Raw genomic sequence first — 26,173 nt, forward strand, 5'->3', positions numbered from 1 at the left:
TATCAAGAGAAATCTATTTATATAGTCTTCTATTATAGTTAATAGATGTTTCCATTTTATTCCTTAGGGCAAGATGAGTACCTACTCACTCCCCCCAAAGTAACTAAAGAGCTTAAAAATATTTGTTCTTGTTGCTGGGTAACCAGACAAGTCTTTTAATCTTTAATCTCATTATTTATTACCACTCTAGTTTTTCATTTAATGGTAAACTGCTTGAAATTTTCAGATCTCTGACAAGGCTAACACTTATACTTGAAACAAAAACATGATCACATCCATTTAGGGAAGTATAGAGGCCAGAAGTTACCAGTATCACTGAAGAAAAACTATCTTAAGAGGATAATATCTCTTCCCAAAATGTTAAGATTGCTTAGTTTACATATGTTTACTATTGTTTCCTTCCCCTTTTAATGACAATAAATACTAATGAAGATATTTTCCATGGATGTAATTTTCCATGGATATAATTCAATCAGGATATATTCTGAGAGGTTAACAACCTCCAATTTCAAGTAATAAGGGTGTATTTTTGTTTTTGTTTTTTTTTTTTAATCTTAAATTTTATTTTTATATTCCCCCATACAATTGCAAACGCCCCATTCTGACCCCAATCCTTCCCCTCCCGCCCCCCAACCCCCAAAAAGTGTCTCTGGTTCATAGTTTTTTGTTGATTTTGATTTTCACTTTCTTATATTCATTTTCCTGGTCCCTTATTTAAGTTTTCTAGATTCCTGCTATGAGTGAGACCATCCGGTATTTTTCTTTTTCTTTTTGGCTTATTTCGCTGAGCATGATCCCTTCCAGCGCCATCCATGTTGCTGCAAATTGCATGTGTTTATCTTTTTTGAATGCTGAGTAATATTCCATGGTATATATGTACCACATCTTCTTGATCCAGTCATCTACTTTTGGGCATTTGGGTTGTTTCCAAAGCTTAGCTATTGTAAACAGTGCTGCTATAAACATAGGGGTGCAGGTGCTCTTTGGAATTGATGTTTCTGTGTCCTTTGGGTAAATACCTAGGAGTGGAATTGCTGGATCATATGGAAGCTCTATGTTTAGTAGGTCCAGAAATCTCCACACAGCTCTCCATAGTGGTTGGACCAGTTTGCACTCCCACCAACAGTGCAGAAGAGTTCCTTTTTCTCCACATCCTCGCCAACATTTGTTGTTGCTAGTTTTTTTAATATGTGCCATTCTCACTGGTGTGAGATGGTATCTCATGGTAGTTTTGATTTGCATTTAAGGGTGTATTTTTGGATTAAAAATTCTGGTGTGTGGCTCACCAATGTGAAAATTAAGCAATTCATCTTCATTTGAAAGTTATGTAAATATAAGGGCTGATTGTGCAATCATTCTCCAAAGAGTCCTGAAAATGAGCTGACTCAGAATTTAAAAATAGACTTCCATCTTTCTTGAATCTGTATTTCTCAAGCAAAATAATATCAGTTGATTTAGGCCTGTAAACATAAATGTCTCAAATGGTTTCACTTATCATTGTGTTTGCTTTTGCTTCTATTTTAGTAACTGCTGTTGTGTATTTTGATACTTTTAAGAACCAGAGAGGGTCAGAGGAGAATCACTGGCTACCCTGAATTCCTGTCATTCCTATGCCAGACACAGACATTGCATCAAGCTGTTTAATTGTCTGCTTCTAACACTAAGCTAGATGCTCTATGAGGGCAGAGAGAGTAGCAGTCTTTATCCTTCTTAGTTCCATACATAGTTCCTAAAGGGAAGAATGAAAGATTCATTTTGGCATCAACAGGTAAACACCACATAGGGTTACCAAAGAGAACCTCAAATATTAGTGTATTTTAAGGTCAGTGATTAAAATTGGTGTTAAAAATAAAAAAAAAAACAAAACATTCTTTAGTAGGTCAATCACAGCATTTAAGGCCCCATAATAGCCTTGCTATGCTCTGCTGGGAAGGGTGAGTAAAAGGGGTAAAGTAAAGTAACCTAAATTATATGGACAGTGTATGAGAGTCTATTTCTCTTTGTTTCCTTGAGGCCTAGTGTCTGAATGAGGCTAGTAAAACGAAGCTGAAGAGAGTGTCATAAGGTGTGGCTAAACTGTTAATCTGTTTGTTGTACTCTGGGTAATCCAAGTTCTACTCTAAAAGTCTCTTCCTTGGAGAATGTCAGTAGAGAGTATTTAGGCTTTCAGATCTCCTTTTCAACTCCCAAATTTCACACTCTGAGTTTCAAATGGGAGAATCTAGTGGACCTAATCTATACGTGTATTAATAGGGGACAGTTTAAAAGAAATTCAATTCATTTGTATAATGCAATACTACTACATAGCCATTAAAGGCACATGCAAGTGCATGCGTGCACACGTACACACACAAGGACAATGTACAGATCTATTCATCCATCTAGAGAACTCTAGAACTACACATAACTATGTGTGACTGAACATTTTCTGGAATTTGGCCAAAGTTTTTACTTCTGGTAAAAAGGAAGGCAAAAGGGGCTGGGAGGAAGGGTACAGTTTACTTTCTTTTTTTTTAAATTTTTTAAAAAGATTTATTTATTTATATAAGAGCTGGGTACTGGCCAGAGATGTGGGAGGGTGAGAGGATTCACCAGAGAGTGTGGGGAACAGAACAGGCAGACTGACTGACACACACTGCTGAGGGGAGCAGTGGGTGAGACAGAAGAGGTCTGCTGTGCCATGTGGGTATCTCCCTGGCTGGCTGGGAATCGAACCCGTACTGCAGAGACTGTGGACAGCTTCACAGCACTGTGCTCAACCCACTGAGCCACTGGGGAGGCCCCATGCACAGTTTACTTTCTACTATATAACCTTTTATAGGGTTTGACTTATTCATCTTGAATAATACTGGTTATATAAGCAAAAAAAGGGAAACCAGTTATGAAACATGTGTGGTCTCTCTTCTTTCTCCAATCACTTTAAAAATGATTAGCAACATTATCAGACCTAAAATCCCCAGAATTCCCACATACAGGAGCACTGCACCCCGTATTCGCTCACCATCTTCCAGGCATAGCTAACGTTGTAGGCCTCCTTTCCAGTTTCCCTCAGCTTGTTGATATGCCAGGACAGGGAGGAGTTCACAGGGACTGCGATAATCTGGCTGCCCAGAGGGAGGCTGCATTGGCAAACAGAATGAAATACTTGGGGCAAAAGATAAAATTAAGCACTTAATTAAAGGCAGGGAAGAAGCTGCGAGTCAACGGCCACCTCCTGATTTTAAAAAGCAATGAAGCGCAACACTTTTGAAAGAGATAATGTAAGATTTTGAATTTTGTAAAGCATTCTGGCAACTCTGCACTAAAAAAAAAAAAACAAAACAAAAAAACCCACAACAAAAGTAAAATAAAATCTCAAAACCCATTCCTTATTCTCCACCCCTGGCCCCCAATTCTAATTCTTTCCAGAGACTAACTTGTCTCAAATCACTCAGTCATTAATTTACAACCAATGAACACAAAGACCCATTTCTCTATAGGTTACCATCTGCCAAAATAATGTATCACTGTTGGAAAAAATCCAATCTGTTCTTTATTTCATGAAAAAATGTTGTGTATGATTGTGCTGTCAACTTGGATGGACACTACTTTGCCGAGCAATGTTTTTGGCAGGCTGTGGAGCTGGTCTTTAACTTAACCTTTCTTTTTGCAAACATTTTTCAATGTGGTAAAGTTATTTTTCAAAAATCAGTTAACATATCTGATTTTACAATTAAAGTAGATATGAACATAGAATTTGAATTACAAGACACTTTTTCCAAATAAGGTTCTGAGAGACCTTATCTGCTATACAAAATACCCCAAATTTGGCTACTTATGGAAAAAATTACCTACTATACATTTTTTAAAAAAGATTTATTTATTTATTTATACAAGAACCGGGGTATAGGCCAGATGCATGGGAGGGGGAGAGGATTACCAGAGACAGAGTGGGGAACAGAACAGGCAGACTGAAGAAATATACTGCTGAGGGGAGCAGCGGGCACAACAGGGCCGCTGCGCCATGTGGGACCCTTGCCAGCCTGCCGGGATTGAACCGACGCTGCAAAGGCTGTGGACTGCTTCACAGCGCGGTGCTCAACCGCCTGCGCCACCAGGGGAGGCCCACCTACTATACTTTTGATGATAACTTTAAAATAATTTATATGCTTATTTTATACCCTATAATAAACATTCATAGTTTATCTCAATGGTTTCTCAGAGTAAAAACAAAATACAGCAAACCCCACCTTTTCCCCTTACCTTAGGATATTTTGCCGAACCAACTCAAATTTTGGGATATTTTCATAGTGAATGATGTCAGTATGAAGGGGAGGTTCTGAGAGTAAATATGGTCTGGTAAGAGATGGATGCATAAGTGTATACCCTGAAATAAGAAAACAAAAACATTGGTTCTGGCAAACACATTGTGGGAAGCACTGATTCTAAAATAAAAATGTTAATAAGAGTGTTGAAATGTTGGCCATACTGGGATGGCAGCCCAATACTGAGCTTCATAGTATGTAAGGTCAGTAAGAACTTAACTTACTTTTATGTGATTTTCGCATCAAACACTTGACAAACACTTAGATTATCAAATATCTTGTCTAAACAAGAACATTATGGAGGTACTGGTCACTTGGTTTTTGCTTTATATAATGTTCTAATCTTGACCCAAAGGATCACATTCTATGTGTCATTCAACCCTCAAGTCTAATTTCCTGATGGTATAAAGACTGTTACCTACCCTTTAAGACAACATAGAAACTAATACAGAAATTTTTAGATTCATTTTGACATCTTTACAGTGTTCCACTACAAATGAACAGTGCTACTCATATACTTTTTCTATAAATACTATTCTTGTCCTACTTTGTTAATACCAGCATATCTCTCTACAAGTTATTTTCTTTAGGTTGCTAAAAAATCATTCTTTGTTATGGTTAATTTTTAGCAGGTTACCTTTGTCATCTATGAGGAAAGTATAGGAAGCCAAAGAGTCTTGGTAATATGTCACATCTTCAAGGATGTAAGCCAGGTTCACATCCACACCTACAATGCCCAGTAGGAGGTTTCCAAAATAACAGGGTTTACTCACAGTCATTATCAAACCTATGAGTTAAAAAAAAACAATAATCCATTAACATTAGACGTGCACTGGACAAACACTGGCCCATGAAGGCTATTATTAGTCATCTCCATTTTGCAGGGAAGAAAACTTTCCTGTGCTATCCAGTAACCAATCACCATCTTTTCACATAGCATACAGTGAGTGAAAGTGTGAGGGAAATGCAATGCTTTGGCAGCTCAAATATTGCAGCTAGTTTGAAAGGAAGTCATCTATATACTTTCCATTATTTTTTAACCTTAAAGGACATGATATTCTTACACATCGGCAATGTATCAGCAGCCCTTTACAAATCATTCCATTCTTCGGAGTGGGGGAGAGTCAGCTGAACTTGAAAGATCACTGGTTAAGTTACCTAAAAATCTGGGTTCTTGCCCAGCTGTGCCCTGTCTGTATTATACATACACTGGCCTAACTTTTCTGAGTCTTGATTTTCACATGTGTTTGACACACACAGTAGTCAAGTGAAAAGAGATTATGGGTAAAGGAGTGCTTATGTATTTCATTAATGTAGACTATCCAAAACAAAAACCACAAAACAAAACAGGAAGATGAGAAAAATTTAGAAAGGTACAGAATCTTTTTGTCTGACCACTTAGAACTCCAGGCTGCTAAAGGAGACACTATGCTTCCAAAGGAATGCATGCCTAGGCACTTGGGGCAGGGGTTTGCTAACTTTTGTGTGAAGGGCTGGAAATTAAACATTTTGGGTATTGTGGGTCATACAGTTGCTGTTGTTTATGCTTTTTTGTTTGTTTCTTTTTCTTAAACCTCTAAAGTAAAAAAACCATTCATAGCTCACAGGCAATATAAAACCAATAGGATAATTAGGGAAAGGAAAAAGCAAGGCAGAGGGAGAATTTCCAGCAGGAGAGGACAGGAACAGTGGGTTAATGTGAGGCCCTGAGCGCTGGGACAGCTTGCTCTTCTCTAGAGTTATGAACTGGATAAGCCATGCTACCTCTCTGGATGGATCTGTTCAAGCATCTGATGGAGTGCTGAGACAAAATGATCTCTAGGATCACTAGCAATTACATAAATCTCTGACTCAAAGTGAAATTCAAATCAAAAAAGATAGTTTCTCTCCACCTTGTTCTTGTACTTCCCTGCACATGATGATACATTCCTGCCTGAGCAGGCGAGCAGAAAGCCCTTCTATAGATACCCAAGAAAGAAATTTGGAAACTCTTGAAGACCTCTACAAAGAGCGGATTACCACACCCAACATTATGATGTTCAAATGCAGTTACTATTGAGGTGCCATGATCACAAAGGCCAGTTAAATGCATCATCTGGAGGATGAAGTGAATACAACACTGAAACATTGGTAATAAGTTGCCCAGTTATAAAATAAATAAGTTCTGGAGGTGTAAGGTGCTGCATGGTGACTTAGTGCTCCACTGTGTATCTGAAAGTTAATGGTAATCTGTTGTGTATTTGAAAGTTGCTAGGAGAGTCAATTTAAAAGCTCTCATCACATGAAAAAAATTTGTAATTGACATAGTGGACTGAGCCAAGCTTATTGTAGTAATCATTTTGCAACACATATTTATCTCAAATTGTTATGTTGTACATCTAAAGCCAATGAAATGTTACATGTCAATGATATCTCAATAAGATAGGATAAAAAGTATTATGCAATAGGCATCAATCTATTTATTGTAAGTTCAAAAGCATTACTTTAGTATTCTATCTATCTATCTATCTACCTACCTACCTACCTATCTACCTTCCTACCTACCTATCTACTTTCAAATATTTAAGAATCGTGTCTTTAAGGCAGTTTTAAAAATGCAGCCTGGGGGTGTTTTGCTCAGGTATCCCTTAACCATAAGTGGATTGGAAGTGATGGGAACAGCACTATGAGGGCCGGTATGGAGAGAGAGGTTGTAATCTGCATACCACATTCCCCTGTGCTTTAGTCCTAGAATAAGGTCATTTTTATTGAATCATGATGTGCAACAGAAATATTCTGAGACCACATGTTCACTTCACATTTCTATTCTCCTCTGTGTTGAGAATAAAACTGGAAAGAAACACAGTCTTACTTTCCAATTATCAACTTGTATAGAGATCTTTATCTCATAGCATGCTAAGCTCTTGCTACACTGAATGAAATACCCAATCCCCTCTCTACTTTAACCTAAAGCACATAGATTTGCTTTTTAAAAGAAATATGATTGAAATATTATAATGTGTGGAGGGTGTGAACTAGTCATATAAACATGGGTTTCTCTAGACTCAGTGACCCCATGTTAGAGGATGCATCACCCAATAATTCTATGGGCTGAAAAACACAAAGGAAAAAAAGACATTCTCTACTAGGGGAATACAACAGATCAGTAAACCAATTATTGAAACCCAGATTATGATTTACAAAACAGCCCTGAGTTGCAGGCTCTCAGCCAATAGGGAATCAAAGATTTGTGCAGAATTTGATTTACAGCATTCAGGGTGGCTCTGTGGGTCGGAGAGGTCCATTTTAGGAAGGGTCATTCTCTACTTGATAACTACTACTGGTAACAGAATTTGGGTAATCCTCCATCTTGTATAGAACTCAGTTTCCACTTAGTTTTTGTTTCTATCACATGTTAGTAATATGATTCCTTGATCTTTCTCTTACCAGACTTTACTGAACACTTGCTGAGGGTGGGATGTGTGCCTCCCCATCACTGCCTGACTGGCTTGGCTGGTACTCAGTAACATTGGTAAAATGCATATAAGCTTCTTGCATTTAAAATTTGACATTTTTCTCTAAAATCAAGTAACCTATATAAAGGTGGGAGTTTCTGTTCTATGCACATTTTGTGGACTGTCAGAAGTAGGAAGGATAAAATTGAGTTTATGTGCAGCATAAACTTACAGAAATTTCTATTTCTGTCTTATAGAGTATTTTTACCTAATTTCTAGAAAATACACTCTCCATGTCCCATTACGTTCTATACATGAGCTTTCTTTGAATATCTAGATTTGTAAGAGTTCCTAGTTAAAAGAACATTTAAAAAAAGCTCTCATCTAGTGATGGTATCGATCTGGCTTATAATTAGCTGCCTCATCAACCTTCTCTGTCAAGGAAGGAGAAGGAAGGATGTGGGAAAAAGGATAAGGATGAGGAGGAAAAAGGAAAAGGCTGTATTTTTACTAAGCATATACTGTTGATCAGGCATTATTCTAGTGGCTTCATGTATGTTAGTGTATAAATCTTTATAACTGTCTTGAGGAAAATATGATTTTTCTCACTTAACAGACCAAGAAATTGATCACATGAAGGCTAATTATTTTAACCAACATATGATGGGTAACTTGTATGACATCAGGATGATGATGGTGGATTGTGTACTAATAACAAAAGTAAAATAGTAAAACAAGAGCAGTAGTCATTGAGAAGCATGCCAGGTACTGGTATAGCTTATAATCCTAATAACCTGAAAGATTTATTACAAAAGGGTGTTATTACATTTTTAATTAATGACCAAATGGGAAAGCATGAGACCAAACAAATTACCAAGGACAACTACTTAAATGAAAAGGTGGGATTTAAAATTCTTGCTTATGTCAACCCTTTATTTCTTTGACTATGCCCATGTTGCTGCACCTCTGAGGCAGAATCCTAAGTACTTCTGAACTTGACTTAGCACTTTCGATGCATAGTTACTCTTTAGTTCGAATTCACTGGATATTGGGGAATTTTCAAAAAGGTCCCCATTATGTAACCATTATGTCAAGGTTAGGGCAATGAAGAAGAAACATGGCTGGGGATTTCTGCTCTAGGAAAACAGGACTGATGGCAGGTGCTATGCAACCCTCTGATCAGAGAAAGGGATAGCCATTGCCTGCACCCGCCCCCCCACCCCAAGTCTCTCTAATGCTATATGCAAGCACTGAGCATCAGTTTAAAGCTCTATCTTGGTGGCCTCAGGTCCACTTCTTTTCCTTTTCCTTCAGTAGGATGTTCTCTCCAACTCACCATCTCCCATCTCATCGGAGAAGGGGAGGCTAAAGACGGCTTCATCAATCATCCTGTTGGGAAGGTTGGTATAGAACCTGCCGACTGTGGTCTCCAGGTTGCTCAGCTGATTCAGCACCATCATGCTGCCCTTAATCACAGGCAAGGTTGTCCTGTCCAGCACACCATACTTCCCTGAATTCTGTTCAGCCAAGTCTCTCAGAAAAGCCAGTTCTTTCAAACCAGTCACCCCGTCTGAAATGAGAGCCAAGGGATCATGTGAAGCAAAATGTTGCCTGTGCATACAACAACTTCCCTTTAAATTTATAAGGGTATGGAAGAGGCCTTGCAATGCCAAAGTTGTCTCTGCAGAGACAATCTGGACTTGGGTCACAGATACCAATGCCTGCTGAGGAACAAAGCCTGAGACATAGCCTTTCGTTAAGTAGCCGAGAGGGCAAAGGAATTCTTCAAGAGGCAATGATGAAAAACACATGGGTAAATAAAGGAGACCCATTCAGGAAGAATGCGTTCTTTCCTAAAAGTTTAATCGTAAAATTCAATTATCTTTCTGTATTTAACATTTGAAAGCAAAAGTAATGATTAAAAAGCATGTGCTTAATTTAAATTAGTAGATGAAGTTGTAAGTTTTAAAGGAGAGAGGTTTACCATCTCATTTCTTGCCTCTTTGTCTATTAAACACTTGCCAAATTCTCATGCAACAAAACAAAAGAATTATGGATGCATTTAGTGATGCCTCCAAACCCTGTTTCTTTAAGCTCATTTTAATTACAAATGTTTTCATGCTTGATATTGTTAGGATAATATTGGATTTGACTTATTTAATGTATATTTTTTACATTTAGAGGGTTTTAAAAACTGCAAAAGATCTAGGCATAATAGGATGTATTGCTGAACAACATCTGTAATCTATAGCACAAAAATAAATTTAATAAACCTTTTTAAAAAACTTAGTTTGCTATTGTTGGCACACAGTCAAAAGGATTAGTAACTGATCCCATATGGATGCCCCCCAGTAAACAAATTCAAATGATTTCAGTCACTACTGAGATTCTTCCACTCAGTTTTAAAAAGGCTTTGCCTGGAGTTTTTGAACTATTTAGTCATTAAAAAGAATGTGAAGAGTTCGTGGTTCGCCTGACATGACTTTATCATTCCTAAATAGAGAGTGCATACAATTCCGGCCTTGGAAGTCCATTTCTAAGGTTGTGGACAGATCTAGTGCATGTGATTTCTTTCCTAACACACTGCATTTAAATGGCCCAGATTCATGCAATGCTCAAGCATAGTCAGAACCACATTATCGCTCCCTTTGCATGACACAGAGTTGAGATGGGGGCAGAGTGGTACGCTGGAGTAAAGGTCAAAGCGGAAGGCATGACTGAGCCCTGACCTTATACCCTGTGCAGTTCCCACAGGGAATGATTAAAAGAAGACTGTTCAAGGCAATAAACACATTTCCTTACTTTGTCACTTCATGCCAGGTTCTCTCGAAATGCAAAAGAAAAACGACAAACAGGAGTATCTGCTAGGCTAAGAAGACCACTATTGGCAGGAAGGGTTATCAAAGTAATCAGGGTTACATTACTCCATCAAGAAATGCTATGCAGGGGGGCAGGAGGGATTGTATGCTGGGCTGTTCTACCATCAACATGGTCATGCTGAAAAGACCAAAAATAAAATGATGAAAGATTTGAGAGGTGAAGCTAGAGATGCTGAGAGACATGCAGAGGGACCAACGTGATCTGGTTTGACCCACTCTGCTGATGTGGGTTCAGTTTCCTTTCCAGCCTCTGGCTCACTCACCCAGGCCCACTCCTGATGTTGCATGGACAACTCACAGGAACAGCAGCCACAAAGAGCCAACGATCCCCACTGGACCCTCACCCCAGTCCTCCTAAGCAGTCCTCAGTGTTCAAAGCTTCCAGACATCCCTGCAAGCTATGACTTGGTCCCTCAAACCAGAGCTCATTACTGAACTCTGAGTTGTCACTTCTCTTTTGGGATCTTTACATTTCCAGTTTTCCCCATACATATACACTTCAGTTCTGTGAAAAATTCTTTATACCAAAAATCTCATAATGGCTCGGTATCCCCATTCAAATTCTGACTGAGAGAGTAAGGTTACCGACAGCCCTAGGGAACAAGGCTGTGGAGTGGCATCTGCAGAGAGGGAAAAGTGGCAATGAGAGAGTGTGTTTCGCTAGATTAAGGGGAGAAAGGGAAGAGATAAAGGTAGTTAGAGGGAAGTAATGGGAGGTTTTAAAGAATGGCATTGCAGGACACAGCAGGCACACAGGACACCCTGGTGGGGATGAAAGTATGCATGGCAGCAAGAAGCTACTTAGTATGTGGGAAGACCTTCAAATCTAATGTAAAAGAAATGGTCACTTCCTCTTATGTTTCCTCACTTCTGCACTTACTAGTGCATTTAATTCATCTGCTTTGTCCATCTGTTTTTCTCACCAGCTAATAAGCTCCATGAGGACAGGGATTTTGTATAACATAGCTCTAAAACCTAAGTGCATATTGTACATGGTAGGCTCAATTCTTTTAATTCTCCTCCTCCTTCCCTCCTCTCTCTCTCTCTTTTCCTCCACACCCTCTCCCCTATCATGAGTGGAAGCAGCTAAACCATGGGAAAAAAGGAGCAATGACACTGAAGGGTATGTGATTCAGGCAAAAGCAGGCATCCTCGCCAGCTCTGGCTGTGCTCAATCCTGTGCTCAGAACATACAGAAAGCTGAGACATGGTTCACTTCTGAGAAGTCCACATGGTTGTGAGACATGTGAGCCCAGAAGTAAGCACAGGTTTCTGGCCCCTAGCAGGAAACAAGTCCTCTGCTCTGAGCAGTGCTGAGCCAGGAAGCCACACAGCCTCACATTCACTCCTCCAGAGGCTTTGAGGACCTGACATTTCCTAGGCAGTGTGTTGGGAACAGTGCCCACATCATATTTTGTTTGTTATCACAGCAACCCTATGCAGATTGTATTGTTTTCAACTTATGGATGAAACTGAGGCTTAAAGAAATGAAGGAACTTATCATGGGCCATGTGGTTTGTAAACAGAGACTGGAACCCAGAACCTTTAGTCATGGTATCCTGTGTTCTTTCATGTGTAGCCCACAAAAATATCTGTAAAGAATCATTCTGGTCAAAATGGATCCCTGCACCCCACCTCAGAGGGTCTGAATAAAAATCTCACTACCGGGGAGTTTGCATTATAAAGAATAATCTCCAAAGTAACCTTGAGGACATTAAAATTTGAGAGCTTGGGTCCCAGGAGCTGTGGGGTTCTACATGGAAATCTGGAAGTGGGTAGGAGAAATAAAGGACTGTAGGTGGGAAGAGCTGCTGGATTGAGACATGGTCTTTTACAAAATAAGAGGATGTGGCCACATCAAAATATTGAAGGCAAGAGGTTCAAAGAAAAAGATGTTTTGAGAGAAGAGCAATGAGTTAATAGGTCAGGAGACACAGCAATAGCAGAGATGATAAAAAACTGGGCTGCAGTCAGACTGGAAGTAAGGTTGGATAGGAGAAGGAGAAATACTATTTCTTCAAGTTTGCCAATTTACTAAATGCTTTCACATATTGTTTGATTTAACAGCAACAAAATCAACCTTAATGAGCACCTGGCAAGTACAGGCACTGTTCTGGGTGCTACTGCACATTCATTTTCACAATAAGCTAGTAGATAATTCTTAGCTGTATTATATGTTTAAGGACGCTGAGATAGAGAAAGTGGTAGAAGAGACGGTGGGTGGTGATTCTGCAGGGAAATGTGATCTTCTGCCTTGGTCAGACAGAAGAATCTAGGTCAAATACTTTGGCTCCCTGTAGATTAAATCAATGTGATAATAACCTCCATGCAGTACCAAAATCTAAGAATACAAAGAACTAGAAAATGGAGCTGTCCAGAAAACTCTGTGAGGCCACCTAAATGGAGAAGATTTAGAAATAAACAGCTGATTGGAGAGAGAGATGAAGAAAAAGGGACATCCTAATACATGGCATGCCCTGAATGCCGACATCCGGAGAAAGGGAGCCTCGGGAAGGAACACCTTAGTCGCCTCTTCTCCTACCCTTCATCAAAGCACACAATTATGGCTCTTTTTTATTTTTTTGAAAGCGGCATACACTTAGAGAGAACTTTCATCTGAGAGAAAAAATCTCGAAATGCTACACACCATTCATGAGGGCGTAGGTGAGAATCATTACGGAGTTGTTTAGAAAGCTATTTTCTTCATTGATGACACGGAGCGTTGCTTTTTTATCTTCTTCAGAAGAGTCCTTTGATGTGATGCCAGCTGACAGGTAAATTATGACCATGTCTGTATCTAAACAAAAACATACAAATTGAACGTTACCTTGGATTCTGGTGAAAGGCAAAGTTCAGTATCTTTTTCATGTCCCCTGGACTTTCCTGCCTCAAGGACCCCTGGGGCCTACGGTCCCACCCTTCCCCCTCTGATGCAGAGGCACTCATCTCCCTGCCTCTGCTCCTCTCCCATCCTGCCCTTTGTGGGTAACCACACCTCATATTCAGTGTGAGGGAAAGAGCTGTTCCTAATGAATTTATAGGCACCCTGATTGTGGTAGCTTAACCACCCCACATGGAAATCTCTCTTGCCTTCTGGAACAGAGAATTCAGAACCTGAATGATCTTCTCCTCAAAGTCCTTACCAGGAACACATATTTTGGGGGGACACTAGGCTTCCACGTGGTGACTTTTCCAGGGGCTCTTGAGACATGCGAGGTTCTTTGCCCCTATGGTAAGTAGCTCCAGAAACATTTTTGTTTTTTAAACTTCTCAGTGAGAAGAGGAGAGAAAAAGCACGGAGCAAGAGCCAGGCTGCTGTGCTGAAGTCCCAGTGCTGCTACTTAGAAGTTGGGCCTGGGTAATGTCAGCAGCTTTCTTAACCTCTTCACACCTAAAGTTCCTTGTCTATAAGATGGGGATAATGACACTATTTATTCCACAGGGTTACCTGGAGGACTAATTGGTTAATTTAAGTAAAGAGTGAAAGCAAAAGGGTGACGGTAAATACAAGGTAAAAGAGAAAAGGAAACCTCTACATAAGTACAAGCATTTAAAAAAAAAAAACCCTCTTAATGGTCTAATGGGAAAAGTAACAGAGAGGCAATTTTGCTCAGTATGAAGAACTTTTTTTCAAGTGGATTTACTCAAAAATAAAAGTGACTATCCTACTGCTAGAGCAGAATAAGTAGAGGCTGAATGCCACTTTAATGGAGGGAAGTAAGAGAGCTGGATTTTACAAATCCGAAATTTTTTGAAAGTCAGAGGATTTTAGATTAGAAGGAGAAATAAAATTTCAGCTTGAAAACTACATAGAGGGCACAATGGACTATGATGGAGGACTACAGGTGCCTTGGTGGAGGGGGCGGTGTGGTGACATGCATATGAGGAGGTCTGATCCTATGCCTCTGAATCATGTACAAATGTTGTAAGCAAATGTGATCTCAAAGCAACATTACAAAAAAATTCAGATACTTAGTTTTGTGAACATTAATACTGAGAATTCTATTTAAATGAGGTTGGGAGGCTAGAGAATACCTATGCATGCAAGAATCAGCAAACTATAGTCCATTTCCAGTGATCTGAAGGGGTACGTGTAACTCTAGAAGTTATTCAGGTGAGCTGTGGCGTGAGAATTAAGGGAAGTGAGCTAGTTCTCACCTTGAATATGCCCTATCTGCCTGCTTTTCTGTTGTTTCCTAATCAACCCTGTCTGTTGCTTTAGCAAGTAACTTCTTTTGTTGGAAGTCAAAAGCTTAATTTATTTTGCTTAAGTATTAAATGAAGACTAAATACTTAATTTACCTAATATATATATATTAGGTAAATATATATATGACATGCTGCACAGAAATTTATCTTTTCATTGAGAACTGTTTACATGTTATAGTTTATTTCTTCAGGTCCTTATTGTGGTCATTTCACTGAGGTGCCTTCCAGTTACTGTGCTGGGCAACCTCCAGGTTGGCTCTCCAAGGATCCCACTTCATGGTATTAGGTCCTTGCACAGCTGTCTCCCTCTATGAGTGGGCTGCGTTTAAGGGCTAGCTTTCTGTGTAAAGAATGCAGCAGAGGTGACGGGATTTCACGAGATCGATTAGATTACAAAAAGATGACAGCTTCCACCTTGAGGGCTCTCTCACTTTAAAGGCAGCCAGATAGTATGTTGTGAACTATTCTATGGAGAGCCAAGGAATTGAGACCCTCAGAATTGCATTCCATCAGCAACCATATGAGTTTACTTGGAAACAGATCCTTCCTGAATTAAACTTTGCGATGACAGTGGCCCTGGACAACAGTTTGATAGCAACATCATGAGACACCTTTGGCCAGAGGCACCTAGCTATGCTGTGCCTAAATGCCTATCCTACAAAAACTGTAAGTAGATAATACTTACTGCTTTAAGCCACTGAGAATTTGGGGTAATTTGTTACCCAGCAACAGGTAATGAGTAGTTACCCTTTTAAAAATAATCCTAACAGCAATGAGGATACAAACCTTGAATTTCCTTCAGTTTGTAAATTTCCATTTTAGACTTTGAAGAGTTTATTATACAGAATTGAATACTTATTAATGTTGCATCAATGCTGTAGACAACTGAACTAAGTTTAATAAAATTTGACTGACAGAAGTAAATGCATTCCAAGTTGCTATCTTTTACTTACTACTAAAGCCTTAATACATAAGCAAGTGAAAGTCAGTTTGGCTACTTGGGTAATTCTCTAATAAACACTAACTGAAAATTTAAATCACACCTTTTACATGTCAGAAATTAGGACATGAATGCTGATGTAAAGTAAAATTCATAAACTCAAGACTATTCTCTTATATATCAATGTTTTTCCAGGTTTGTAAATGTATTTCTATAGATTACATTGCTTGGACTCTATAAACATTATACTGAAACTTCAGACTGGAAAAAACAAACTGCTGGACTCCCTCATGGGGCAATACAGACAAATAAGCCAATCCAAAAGGAGGGGATTCTATACTTCCAAAATATAAACAATATTGTAAACCAACCTGATCTCAATTAAAAAAAAAATCAATCAGGTAGCCATCTAAAGAACATGAAAACAAAGCAAAACAAAAACTAAGTATGAGACAAGCCACTAGACTTTGGCAAGGAAACAATGGATGATAAATTGCTGGACACCTGTAAGACTGATTTCTACAAAAGAGCCCTCTGAGTTTTCTTACTTAGCATTATGATTCTGGATCAGACATGCTGTGACTGAGAGCTGATGTGAGGCACAGGTCCATGTGTGGAAGCCAGGACAGCATCACAGCCTCCTTTAGCAGCCTCACACATTTTCTTTGCATCCTAACAGCAAGACATACATTCTGGAAACACCCTTCACCCAGCCTAACTCAAGTAAAATTGAGTTACTTTTCTATTCTCAAATATAAGACCTGCCAAATTTAATCTGATTTATTATTTATTAGGATATTCTCTCTCTAGTCACCCAGTTGGAGGAATTTTAAACCCTGTGAATATTAGGCAGGAGTAATTACAGGGACTTGGGGCAGAACAAAGAGCATATTCCTGGAGGAAAATGCAATAGATTCTTCTATTTGGCAAGTCCCTGTCAAAGTCATCAGCATGTTTTGGGGTTAGTATCACAAGGGACAATTGTCTTGGGGTCACCATGAACTTGGAGTTTTGCCCATGCAATTAAATCTCCACTCTTAATTAATCATCTTATCCTTCTGCTATAAAATGTCTTACTAAACCAACAACCCTCCCAAACAAATCCAGAACAACCCAAATGAGTTGATGGCGTCAGGTATATATCTACTATGGAACTGAAAAAGAGCCAGAACTGAGTAAAAGTTTTAGATTTTCTGATTAGTGCAAAGCAAACTAGTATGAAGCCACAATGATTTATGACATGCAGCTTTGTTTATATGGCAACTAATGTGGTGCAGACACTTGACTTTCAAGCACAGACTAATCCTTACAACAACCTTATAGGTAAGTTCAACCCATTAGAATAACCCCACCTACAGCCTTAAAACAGTGCCAGCTACACGGTAGATACTAAAGAATTGTCTGTAGTGTGAACAGAAGTAATGGCATACAGTGAAAACTCCTAGGAGGAATATACAGACCTCTAATTATTCTGTAGCAAAGGCTACTAGAAGGTAATCCTCAAACAGCTTTGGGCTTGGGATCAATTTAGGATGTCTGGGGTATCTGCTCTAGTTTAGCTAGGGCTAGAAGCCTTGTAGGAAATGGAATATCAGGATAACCACAGCTAATTTTTATTTAGTGTTTATGATGGAATCCTGGGTCTTATTATCACACAAATTTGCAGATGAGGACACAAGGTCTGGAGAAATCAAATAATTCACACAAGTTCACAAGGTTAGAAAAATTTCGGAGTAGGAATTTGAACCCATATTGGTTGAAATCCAAAACCTACATCATTATAATCAATCTGCTTTTGGTTTGCAAACACCTCATACCTCTGTAAAAGCTCTTCGTAATAAGCTGGACAATGCTAATTTCTCAGTTACTTTTTTTTTATGAAACCTAACTTGGGTTCTTTTATTCCTCCAAGATGTCAGTAGAAGTTATAAAATGGAGGCCCATGAGCTAACCCCTAGAAATGTTACACTTGGCCTAAAAAAGACTCCTTTGAGCATTTCAAAAACAGCACAACCAAAATATGTCCAAATCCGTGATGGTCACTCTTCTTATGTTTTTTTTTTTTGTTTGCCAACATCAAGAAAAAGAAAAACAAAAATAACCTCAGAAGAGAAATGTTTCCCAACAAAGCAACCTTCTGCTCATGTGCAGTGCAGGAAGGTTTGTAAGGAGAGATTTAATGAGGTCTCTGTTCACAGTTTTAAAGCTGGAACAAAAAGTCAACATTTGAAAAATCAAGAGATTTCATATAAAAATCCAGATTTCTGGCTTCTCTTGAAAAGGAAGGTCTGGCAACACTAGGCAGGCATTCCTGCAAGGCAACAAGAGGCTAAACAGAAGAGCAGCTGCCCTCTGAATGGAGCAAGTGCTCCCAGCCGACTTCACTCTCTAAATAACCCACCTTACCTTCCCTCATGCTCACTTAACTCATATTCACTACCTGATCACTGTCAGCCTATTTCGTTGCGATATTTAACCAATAAAAGAATCAAAGTTGGACTTAAACTCTTAAAGATGGTCTGATGGCTGAAGAATCAAGTAAAAAGAAAACTTCTTGCAAGCAATGCTGAATAGTAGTGGCTTCTACAAATAAACAGCATCAACAAAGCGGCCAATTCACCTTCAATATGAAAGGTCTGCCTTCCCCACTGGTCATGTTGATGGGTGGGCCACTCTGCCCTCAGCCATGCTGTAGCCCTGGTCTGTAGATAGCAGTTGCTTGTCAATGCAGACAGCAAAATTCTCAATGATTCTAGTCACCTACACCCTTGTGTAAACCCCACTCTTGTTGTGGATGTGACCAGAAATTTGCTCTTAACAACAGAATATAGCAACGGAGATAGGCTATTGCTCCATAGATGACAAAGACGGGGGGATGTGCAGAAGTAATGAAAGTCTCTAATAAACCCATCACAAGAGAAGGGCTAAAAGGGGATCAGTCCTGATTAGATCAGACGAGCCATTTAAAAGAAAGTCCAAGCCATCCCTGAAGTCAGGGGCTTGAAGAAGAAATGTGCTACTGCTGGTTTTAAAGAAGCAAGTGGGGGTCTCCCTGGTAGTGTAGGGGTTAAATCTCAGTGCTATCACCATTATGGCCTGAGTTTGATCCCCAGACAGGGAGCTAACCCACATATGGTGCAGCAGACCTCTCCTGTCTTGCCCACTGTTGCCTTGCCCTCAGCAGTCTATTTCAGTAGATCTGCTGTTCTACTACCCACTCTGTCTCTGGTGATCACCCCCTGAATCTCTGGCCTATACCCCAGTTCTCCTATGCAATACATATACATATATACATATATGTATATGTGTGTATACACACACACATATATGTATACACACACACATAAGCAGCTGGTGGACTGAATTTTTTTTTTTTTAGATTTTTTTTTTTAATATTAAATTTTATTTTTATATTCCCCCATACAATTGCAAACGCCCCATTCTGACCCCAATCCTTCCCCTCCCGCCCCCCACCCCCCAAAAAGTGTCTCTGGTTCATAGTTTTTTGTTGATTTTGATTTTCACTTTCTTATATTCATTTTCCTGGTCCCTTATTTAAGTTTTCTAGATTCCTGCTATGAGTGAGACCATCCGGTATTTTTCTTTTTCTTTTTGGCTTATTTCGCTGAGCATGATCCCTTCCAACGCCATCCATGTTGCTGCAAATTGCATGTGTTTATCTTTTTTGAATGCTGAGTAATATTCCATGGTATATATGTACCACATCTTCTTGATCCAGTCATCTATTTTTGGGCATTTGGGTTGTTTCCAAAGCTTAGCTATTGTAAACAGTGCTGCTATAAACATAGGAGTGCAGGTGCTCTTTGGAATTGATGTTTCTGTGTCCTTTGGGTAAATACCTAGGAGTGGAATTGCTGGATCATATGGAAGCTCTATGTTTAGTAGGTCCAGAAATCTCCACACAGCTCTCCATAGTGGTTGGACCAGTTTGCACTCCCACCAACAGTGCAGGAGATTTTTTTAGATTTTTTAAAATTTTCACTTATACAAGAGCTGGGGTAGAGGCCAGAGTCACAGGAGGGTGAGAGGATTCACCAGAGACAAAGTGGGGATCAGAACAGGCAGACTGACTGAAATACACTGCTGAGGGGAGCAGCAGGCGAGACAGGAGAGGTCTGCCTCGCCATGTGGGATTCTCCCTGGCCAGCCAGGAATTGAAGTGGTGCTGCAGAGGCTGTGGACAGCTACACAGCATGGCGCTCAACCTGCTGCGCCACTGGGCAGTCCCTGAGTTTTATAGGAAATGATGTTGGCCAACAGGCTCGGAAGAGGACTCTGAACCAATGATGAGAAACAGACCTGGCTGACACTTAAGACTGCAGTCTTGTGCAGCCCCGCATGAGGAACTAAGCTAGCTGTGCCTGGACTCCATGGCTCATGGAATCTGTGAGATAATAAACGCATGCTAAGTTTGTGGTAATTTGTTATACAGAAACACAAACCATCTACCAGCATTAGTTGTAATATTTACGTAGCCTCCCACCTTTGAAGGGCCCATCATGTGCTGGGCACAAAGCTCTGCATTACAATGCTGCCTTAATGTGAATGCAGACACATCGAAAAGCTTGAAAATACATTCCTTAAATTTTATCTCAATAGGATACATTCATTGACAAAAAACAACCACAACAAAAAACCAAAAAACACCCTACAAATATTTTTTTAATATAAAAGGGAAAATGACGGTTTCCTTTCAGTTTCAAAGCATGTGTCCTATTTCAAATATCCTTTACTTTAGCATGCATCCTAATTCCAGATTTTTCCTTAATACATGAAAATTAAATTAGAGTGCCTTTGTACATTTGAAGGGCCATGCTCATCTAAATGACAGCTGGTTAGAAGAAAGGATGGATCAAGGCAAGAATCCCTGCTGCCCCCTTATGTGCACATGCGCACAGCAGATACCAGCTCTAAGGCCACAAGGCCAGGCTGACAATTAGCATTAAAAAGGATGTGACTATTCCCCTGGGAAATAAATGGGCATGTTCTTAATAAAGGGGCAGGAAGAAGATGATCTGGGAGTGAAGAAAAAGACTGAATATCTTTGGTTGAAATAGAAGAGAAAAACCTTGTAGGATCTTAGTATTAAATGACCATTATGGCAACACAGGAAAATTTTGTCCCAGGTCAGTTTATAAAGAAATCCCTCTAGTTAGATCCATGTGATCAATTTACAATGCATTCTAATTGCCATCCTTTATCTGTTAGTTTATAAGTCCTCTAGGAGAATGTGCTTACTCGCTTGGAACTTTGTGTTATTGCTTGTGCTTCGAATCAGCTGAAATGCCTTTTGGAATCCCACTGCGTGCTGGGTGGGGCTGTCCAAAGCCTTGACACTGCTAACAAAGGTGGACATTTTCCTTTTTGTCTCACTGGTGGCTGGAGACAGGAACGTCTTATAGCATTGGTCTAATGAGCAAGTCCTCACGGTGTCTGCCACAGTCAGCACAGAGATCTGGAGAAAAGAAAAAGAAAACTTGTTAACCTACCAGGTAAGGGTTGTTTGTTTATTTTTACATTCCAGAAAGCCCAATGAGTGAAGGTATATAGAACAGATTCTGAGGGTTTAAATACAAGTGCCAGGAGGCATAAATCTATCAAATTTGAAAATGATTAAAGACTAGCAAGGAGGAGGAACCACAGAGTTTGGTTTTGTTCCAAGATGAAGTCAGCAATATGGTGTTCATATAGAACATCAGAAAAGTATTTCGGACAGAGGAAAATCTTAGCAAGTACTAACCATCTTGGTTCTCCAATTGAGGTGGGGGTGAGGGTGAAGGCATGGGGTGTGTGTTTTTTAAGTCACTGGATTAGTCAGTAAAAACCTTCATGTATCACAAAAATAATGTATTTTTAAAAAGTCAATATGATGAAGCAAAAAAAAAAAAAAATGTCCACAGGCAATAGATTATCACTAGCAGGAAGCACATCTGTCTCTCAGGTGTACAGAGATTAGAAAAGTTCCTGCAACCTTGCCATACCCCTGACCTCCCATCAATCTTTAGATAAAGTCCAGCCTCCCCTAGCATCCACGCCCTGCACTTTTCTTCCCCAGCATAACCTCCAGTGTGAAAGTCAAAATAGTCAGAAGCATTAATAGGAGCCGTAAGGGAGGTCCAAGATGGCTTGTTGGGCTGGTTTTCAGAGAGGGTTGGAACCGGAGTTGGCAACTGCTTCCTCAATTACTAGAATGAAAACCAAGCTACAAAGTCATTTCAAAGCTGAATTAAAAAATATATGTCAGAAAAGTAATTTTAAAAAGGCACTGGACAAGGACTCAATGCCTTGGCTGTTGCCAGGATAACGGTCACCTTATCATGTTCATCGATGGCGCTGAGGATGACCTGGGCAGCGTCCTTGGCGATCTGAAGTTGGGTGTCTGTGACGGAAGCCCCGTGGTCCAGGATCACTACTATGTGCTTTGACTGTGGCCGGACTGTAGAGACGTAGATAGGTCTAGAGGGAGAGAAGCTCTTTGGGGTCAGTCCTGGTTTAGGTAAAAGGCCTGAACCAACACGGTTCTGAACATTAGAGAGGCAGGCAGCTGATGATGCTGCTTTTCTCAAGGATGGCTCAAGCATGCAGAGATCAGCATGGAAGGAGGACCAATGAGCATTGCATTGAAAACAATACCTCAAGACAGCAATGCTCATCTGCAAAACAGGGGCTGGTAACTTCTAAAGACTAAAACAATTGGGAGAAGGTTTTAAGGTGCCAGTCCTTTATGAGGCTGGCTTTTTCTGCCACTCAAAAATCAACCCTCTCCACTGTGTATGGTGATGCTGCTCACATTATCCATCATTCCATAATAGGGAGTGGAACTGGGAGCCCTTCTGTCTGCAGGTACAGTGCAAGAAGGAGAACAGGGTTCACTGACCAGTGCTGGGTCCTCCTTGGCAGACTTACAGAGCAGGGGCTCTGCTCGAATGGAAGCAGCTATCAACTGTGAGCCTGCTGAGTAGCTTTAAATAGCAGATTTGGTTTTTCTCTCCCCAGACAAAGGCTACTGCTAAGAGGGCCCTTTCCTTTCTGTACTGAAGCAATTCACACAGGTCAGCCACCAAAAGGCCCCTTATCTGAGCATTTAAAACTGTGCCATCAAATTTGTCCAAGTCTGTGATAGCCACTCTTCATGCCAAGTTTTTGTTTGCCAACATTAAGAAAAGAGAGGGGAGGGTGAGGGAACTCCAAAGGAGAAATCCCTGCCATCAAAGCAGCCTTCTGCTCGTGTGCAGTAGAGGAAGGTTTGTGAGAGGAGGTTTAATGAGGTCTCTATTCACAGTTTTAAAGCTGGAACAAATCAGCGAGAGCTTAAAAAAGCAAATCCGCCTCAAGAGAATTCTCTCCTTTATTGACACCCTTAAAACAGCAGAGTTTTCTGTGAAATGTTAGATGCCAGTTGAGTCACAAAAGCCTGGGCACAAATTAAGAAATGTAGGCAAAGTACCAAAAAAACTAAAAAATCTGGCCAAGTTTACACCAATTGTTTTCAAGCCAAAAGTCCTGCATTAATACGAAAGTACCCCTAAGTCAACGCCACTGAGTCAGTAGGGAGATGGGATAAAAAGAATCCAGGAGAGGTGGTTAGAGAAATGAAAGAGGGAACAAAAATAAGGAAATCTGACTATCCCAACATTGACAACTATGTCAATTACTGAACTTGTTAGGTTCTCCAAGCTATGTGGGAGAATCTTCCTTAAAATGACACCTCCTCCTTTCCAAATCAACTCACATAAATGAAAAGCACAGTGTGTTTGTTAAAACCGCACATCAAGCATGACATTAAATGCACAATCTGGGCGGCAGTCTTTACAGTGTGTCTGGTATCTCCCTGCTCCTTTCTCCTGCTGCTCTGTTCTCAACCCCATTCCCCACTTCAGAGGGATGTAGCATACTCACAAAAGCATCAGAAGAAAGCAGTTAGGGCAAATAAAGACATGGGAATAGCAATCTGTGAAGAAGACCTTAGCTTATTTAGCCAAAGGAAGAGAGATGATGCAGGTTTAGGGTGGAGATGGATGAAATCTTCCAAGTGTAGGTGAACGATGATTTCTGAGAAGGTCCTGTTTTTCCTTTTGGACTAAACCTCAGAGGCAGCTCATTAAGACTACATGCCAACTAATCTTAGAAGCAAACAAGAATGAGATGATTCATGATGTCTTTGGCTTCCCCTAAGAGATAAGCTAGGCTACAACCCAACCTGGTTGTTAATGCAATCCCCAAGACATTCAAATACTCACCACCATATTTAGGGGGAGAAAGGAAGAAACCACATAGAAAATATACATACATATCTTCCCAGGAAGAGCACATAAGTTGTCTTTTTGGGTGAAAAGCCTAGATATAATTTAAAGATAGAGACACACTAAGGTGATGGTTAAAGTAGACTTAAAAAAAAAAGGCATGAAAAGTGCACATCTTACACTAGATGCAAAAGTTCTGTCATCAAACATCTGACACTACAAAAGGGAAACCTTGGGGAGTCAAAAGGAAAAGCATCACTGAATGGGATCTGTGAATTGATGAGTCTTATCATACAAATCCTGACACCATTACTACCCTTCTGGTACAGATTCAAGTCCTTCCCATGAGAAAAGCAAGATGTTAGTGATCTTTCACCCAATAATTTTCTGGACAACCTTAAATCTCCAGTAGCTAAGATTCGCATGCATATTTCTAAAGGATGGGCAAGCATACTATCACAGAAAGGAAAGTTGAGAATCACAAACTCTACTCTGATGAAAGTGATTAAGTCTTCCAAAGCCACACTTAGGGAAGGAATTAACACTTATTTTTCATCAAACATGTCTTAATTTCAGAACAGTTGGGGTGCTTCAAATAATTTAAGTTCTCTAGTAAAGACCTTGTTTTATTTGGCTTGTTAGATAGTTCTAGAAAAGCTCTGGGTTTAATCTTTTGCCCTTGCCTAACATTTTCATTTTCATATGTTAAATGGTGAAATAATTTCAGAATAGGTACACATTTTTGAAACTACAGCTTGGAAACAGGGTCATGTGTGTAAGGAGGTGTTTACATTTTGAACAGATCGCTCTGAAGCAGTAATTAAATCTTTAGCAAGCAAGTCAACATACCTACTTCGATGCTCATAGCTGCCCTTACACCGGAACTTGTGTGCTGGGAAAACAGTAAAAATTCCTTCTTCCGAACTGAAATACTGCCACTTAATTCCAGGGTTGGATTTCAGGTTGTCTGCAAGAACTGGAGTGGGGAAAATGAAATATAACCACCAAGTCCACAGGTGCGGGCAGGCACCACTCCTCAGGCATCTGTTTTGCATAAACTGCTTGTAGTAGGAAGAAATCCCACTAGATAGAAGGCTGTAAATTTTCTACTAAACATTTTCTTTCTGTCCCTTAAACAATACCCCATGAACAGAAAGTGTAATGAAGGTTTCAATCAAGTGAAGTTATTATTTTTAATATGGTATGGTGACACTGTATGTCCTGGATTATTTTTCCAACATGAATGATTCACTTGCACTAATCTCTCCCTTTTCCTGAGCTGGTCCCTGTTGGGCTTGCAGACACTTTCTGGTCTGAGATAAATTCTGTAACTGTGGAAAACAGTAACACTAATAGACCTGGTCTCCAGAGAGACTAGACCTGTGACCCTGTCCTTGCTTCACAGTGAGGGAAACAGTACAGATGGTACTTGAAAGGCCAGAAGCCCAATCATTCAGTGATACCTAAAGCAATGATTCTAATGTACCAACACTGGGATAGAGGCTTTATTTATGTTTATCTCATTCAACGATGAGATAGGGAACATGATTAGGGAACTTAAGTAATTGGTCTTCAGGCCTCAATGGTAAATGGCCAAGTCTCGGTCACCTGTGTTCCCACATCATGTGGCACCACTTCCCTTCCTGTGCACCTGCATCTCCGCCACTGATCTCCAGCCTGAGAGCCTCTTACTGTGTGTGATTTTGTCCCCAAACCTTCTGGAAGTCTTTCTTACCCTCTACTGCCATCAGAGTTCTCTCTCTTTTCTGTTGCCCTTTCAACTATTCCAAACTAACTCAGTTATGTATTATGCATGGCCTAATTATAGGGCACTGCTTACATACAGCAAGGCACACACAGAAGAGCAAAGAGCAAGCCCTAAATAAAGACGACGGTGAGAAGTGGAGCAGAAGGCAATTCAGTGGAAAGGGTATGACCAAAGGCAAAGTGTGAGGTATATTTGACAAATACATATGCAAAGCTCTGAATGCCACCTAGTGATCCTTAAGTCAGCTCAGGGGCTGGCAAAGTTCCATAAAAGGCCAGACAATAAAGGATTCTAGCTTTGCAGACAATACAGTCACTGTTGTAACTATTCAATTGTGCCAGGGTAGTGACAGTGGCCACAGATACCTGTAAATGA

The 26,173-nt window shown here is 40.0% G+C and overlaps 1 protein-coding gene across 1 annotated transcript in view; it reads right to left on the reverse strand.

Moving 5' to 3' along the window:
* Nucleotides 1-26,173, reverse strand: part of CACHD1 (cache domain containing 1) — a 205,320-nt gene that overhangs the window by 32,719 nt on the left and 146,428 nt on the right. The window contains exons 5-12 of the mRNA XM_037500618.2: nucleotides 24,880-25,006; nucleotides 22,099-22,243; nucleotides 21,026-21,242; nucleotides 13,265-13,414; nucleotides 9,075-9,308; nucleotides 4,942-5,091; nucleotides 4,243-4,366; nucleotides 3,002-3,119 (exon numbers count right to left, since the gene is read on the reverse strand). Coding sequence (XP_037356515.2) covers nucleotides 3,002-3,119; nucleotides 4,243-4,366; nucleotides 4,942-5,091; nucleotides 9,075-9,308; nucleotides 13,265-13,414; nucleotides 21,026-21,242; nucleotides 22,099-22,243; nucleotides 24,880-25,006 — 1,265 coding nt within the window. The remainder of the gene's footprint in view (nucleotides 1-3,001; nucleotides 3,120-4,242; nucleotides 4,367-4,941; nucleotides 5,092-9,074; nucleotides 9,309-13,264; nucleotides 13,415-21,025; nucleotides 21,243-22,098; nucleotides 22,244-24,879; nucleotides 25,007-26,173) is intronic.

Source organism: Talpa occidentalis, unplaced genomic scaffold (assembly GCF_014898055.3).
Source record: "Talpa occidentalis isolate TD23 unplaced genomic scaffold, MPIMG_talOcc4v2.1 talOcc4.9, whole genome shotgun sequence".
NCBI classification, from domain to species: Eukaryota; Metazoa; Chordata; class Mammalia; order Eulipotyphla; family Talpidae; genus Talpa; species Talpa occidentalis.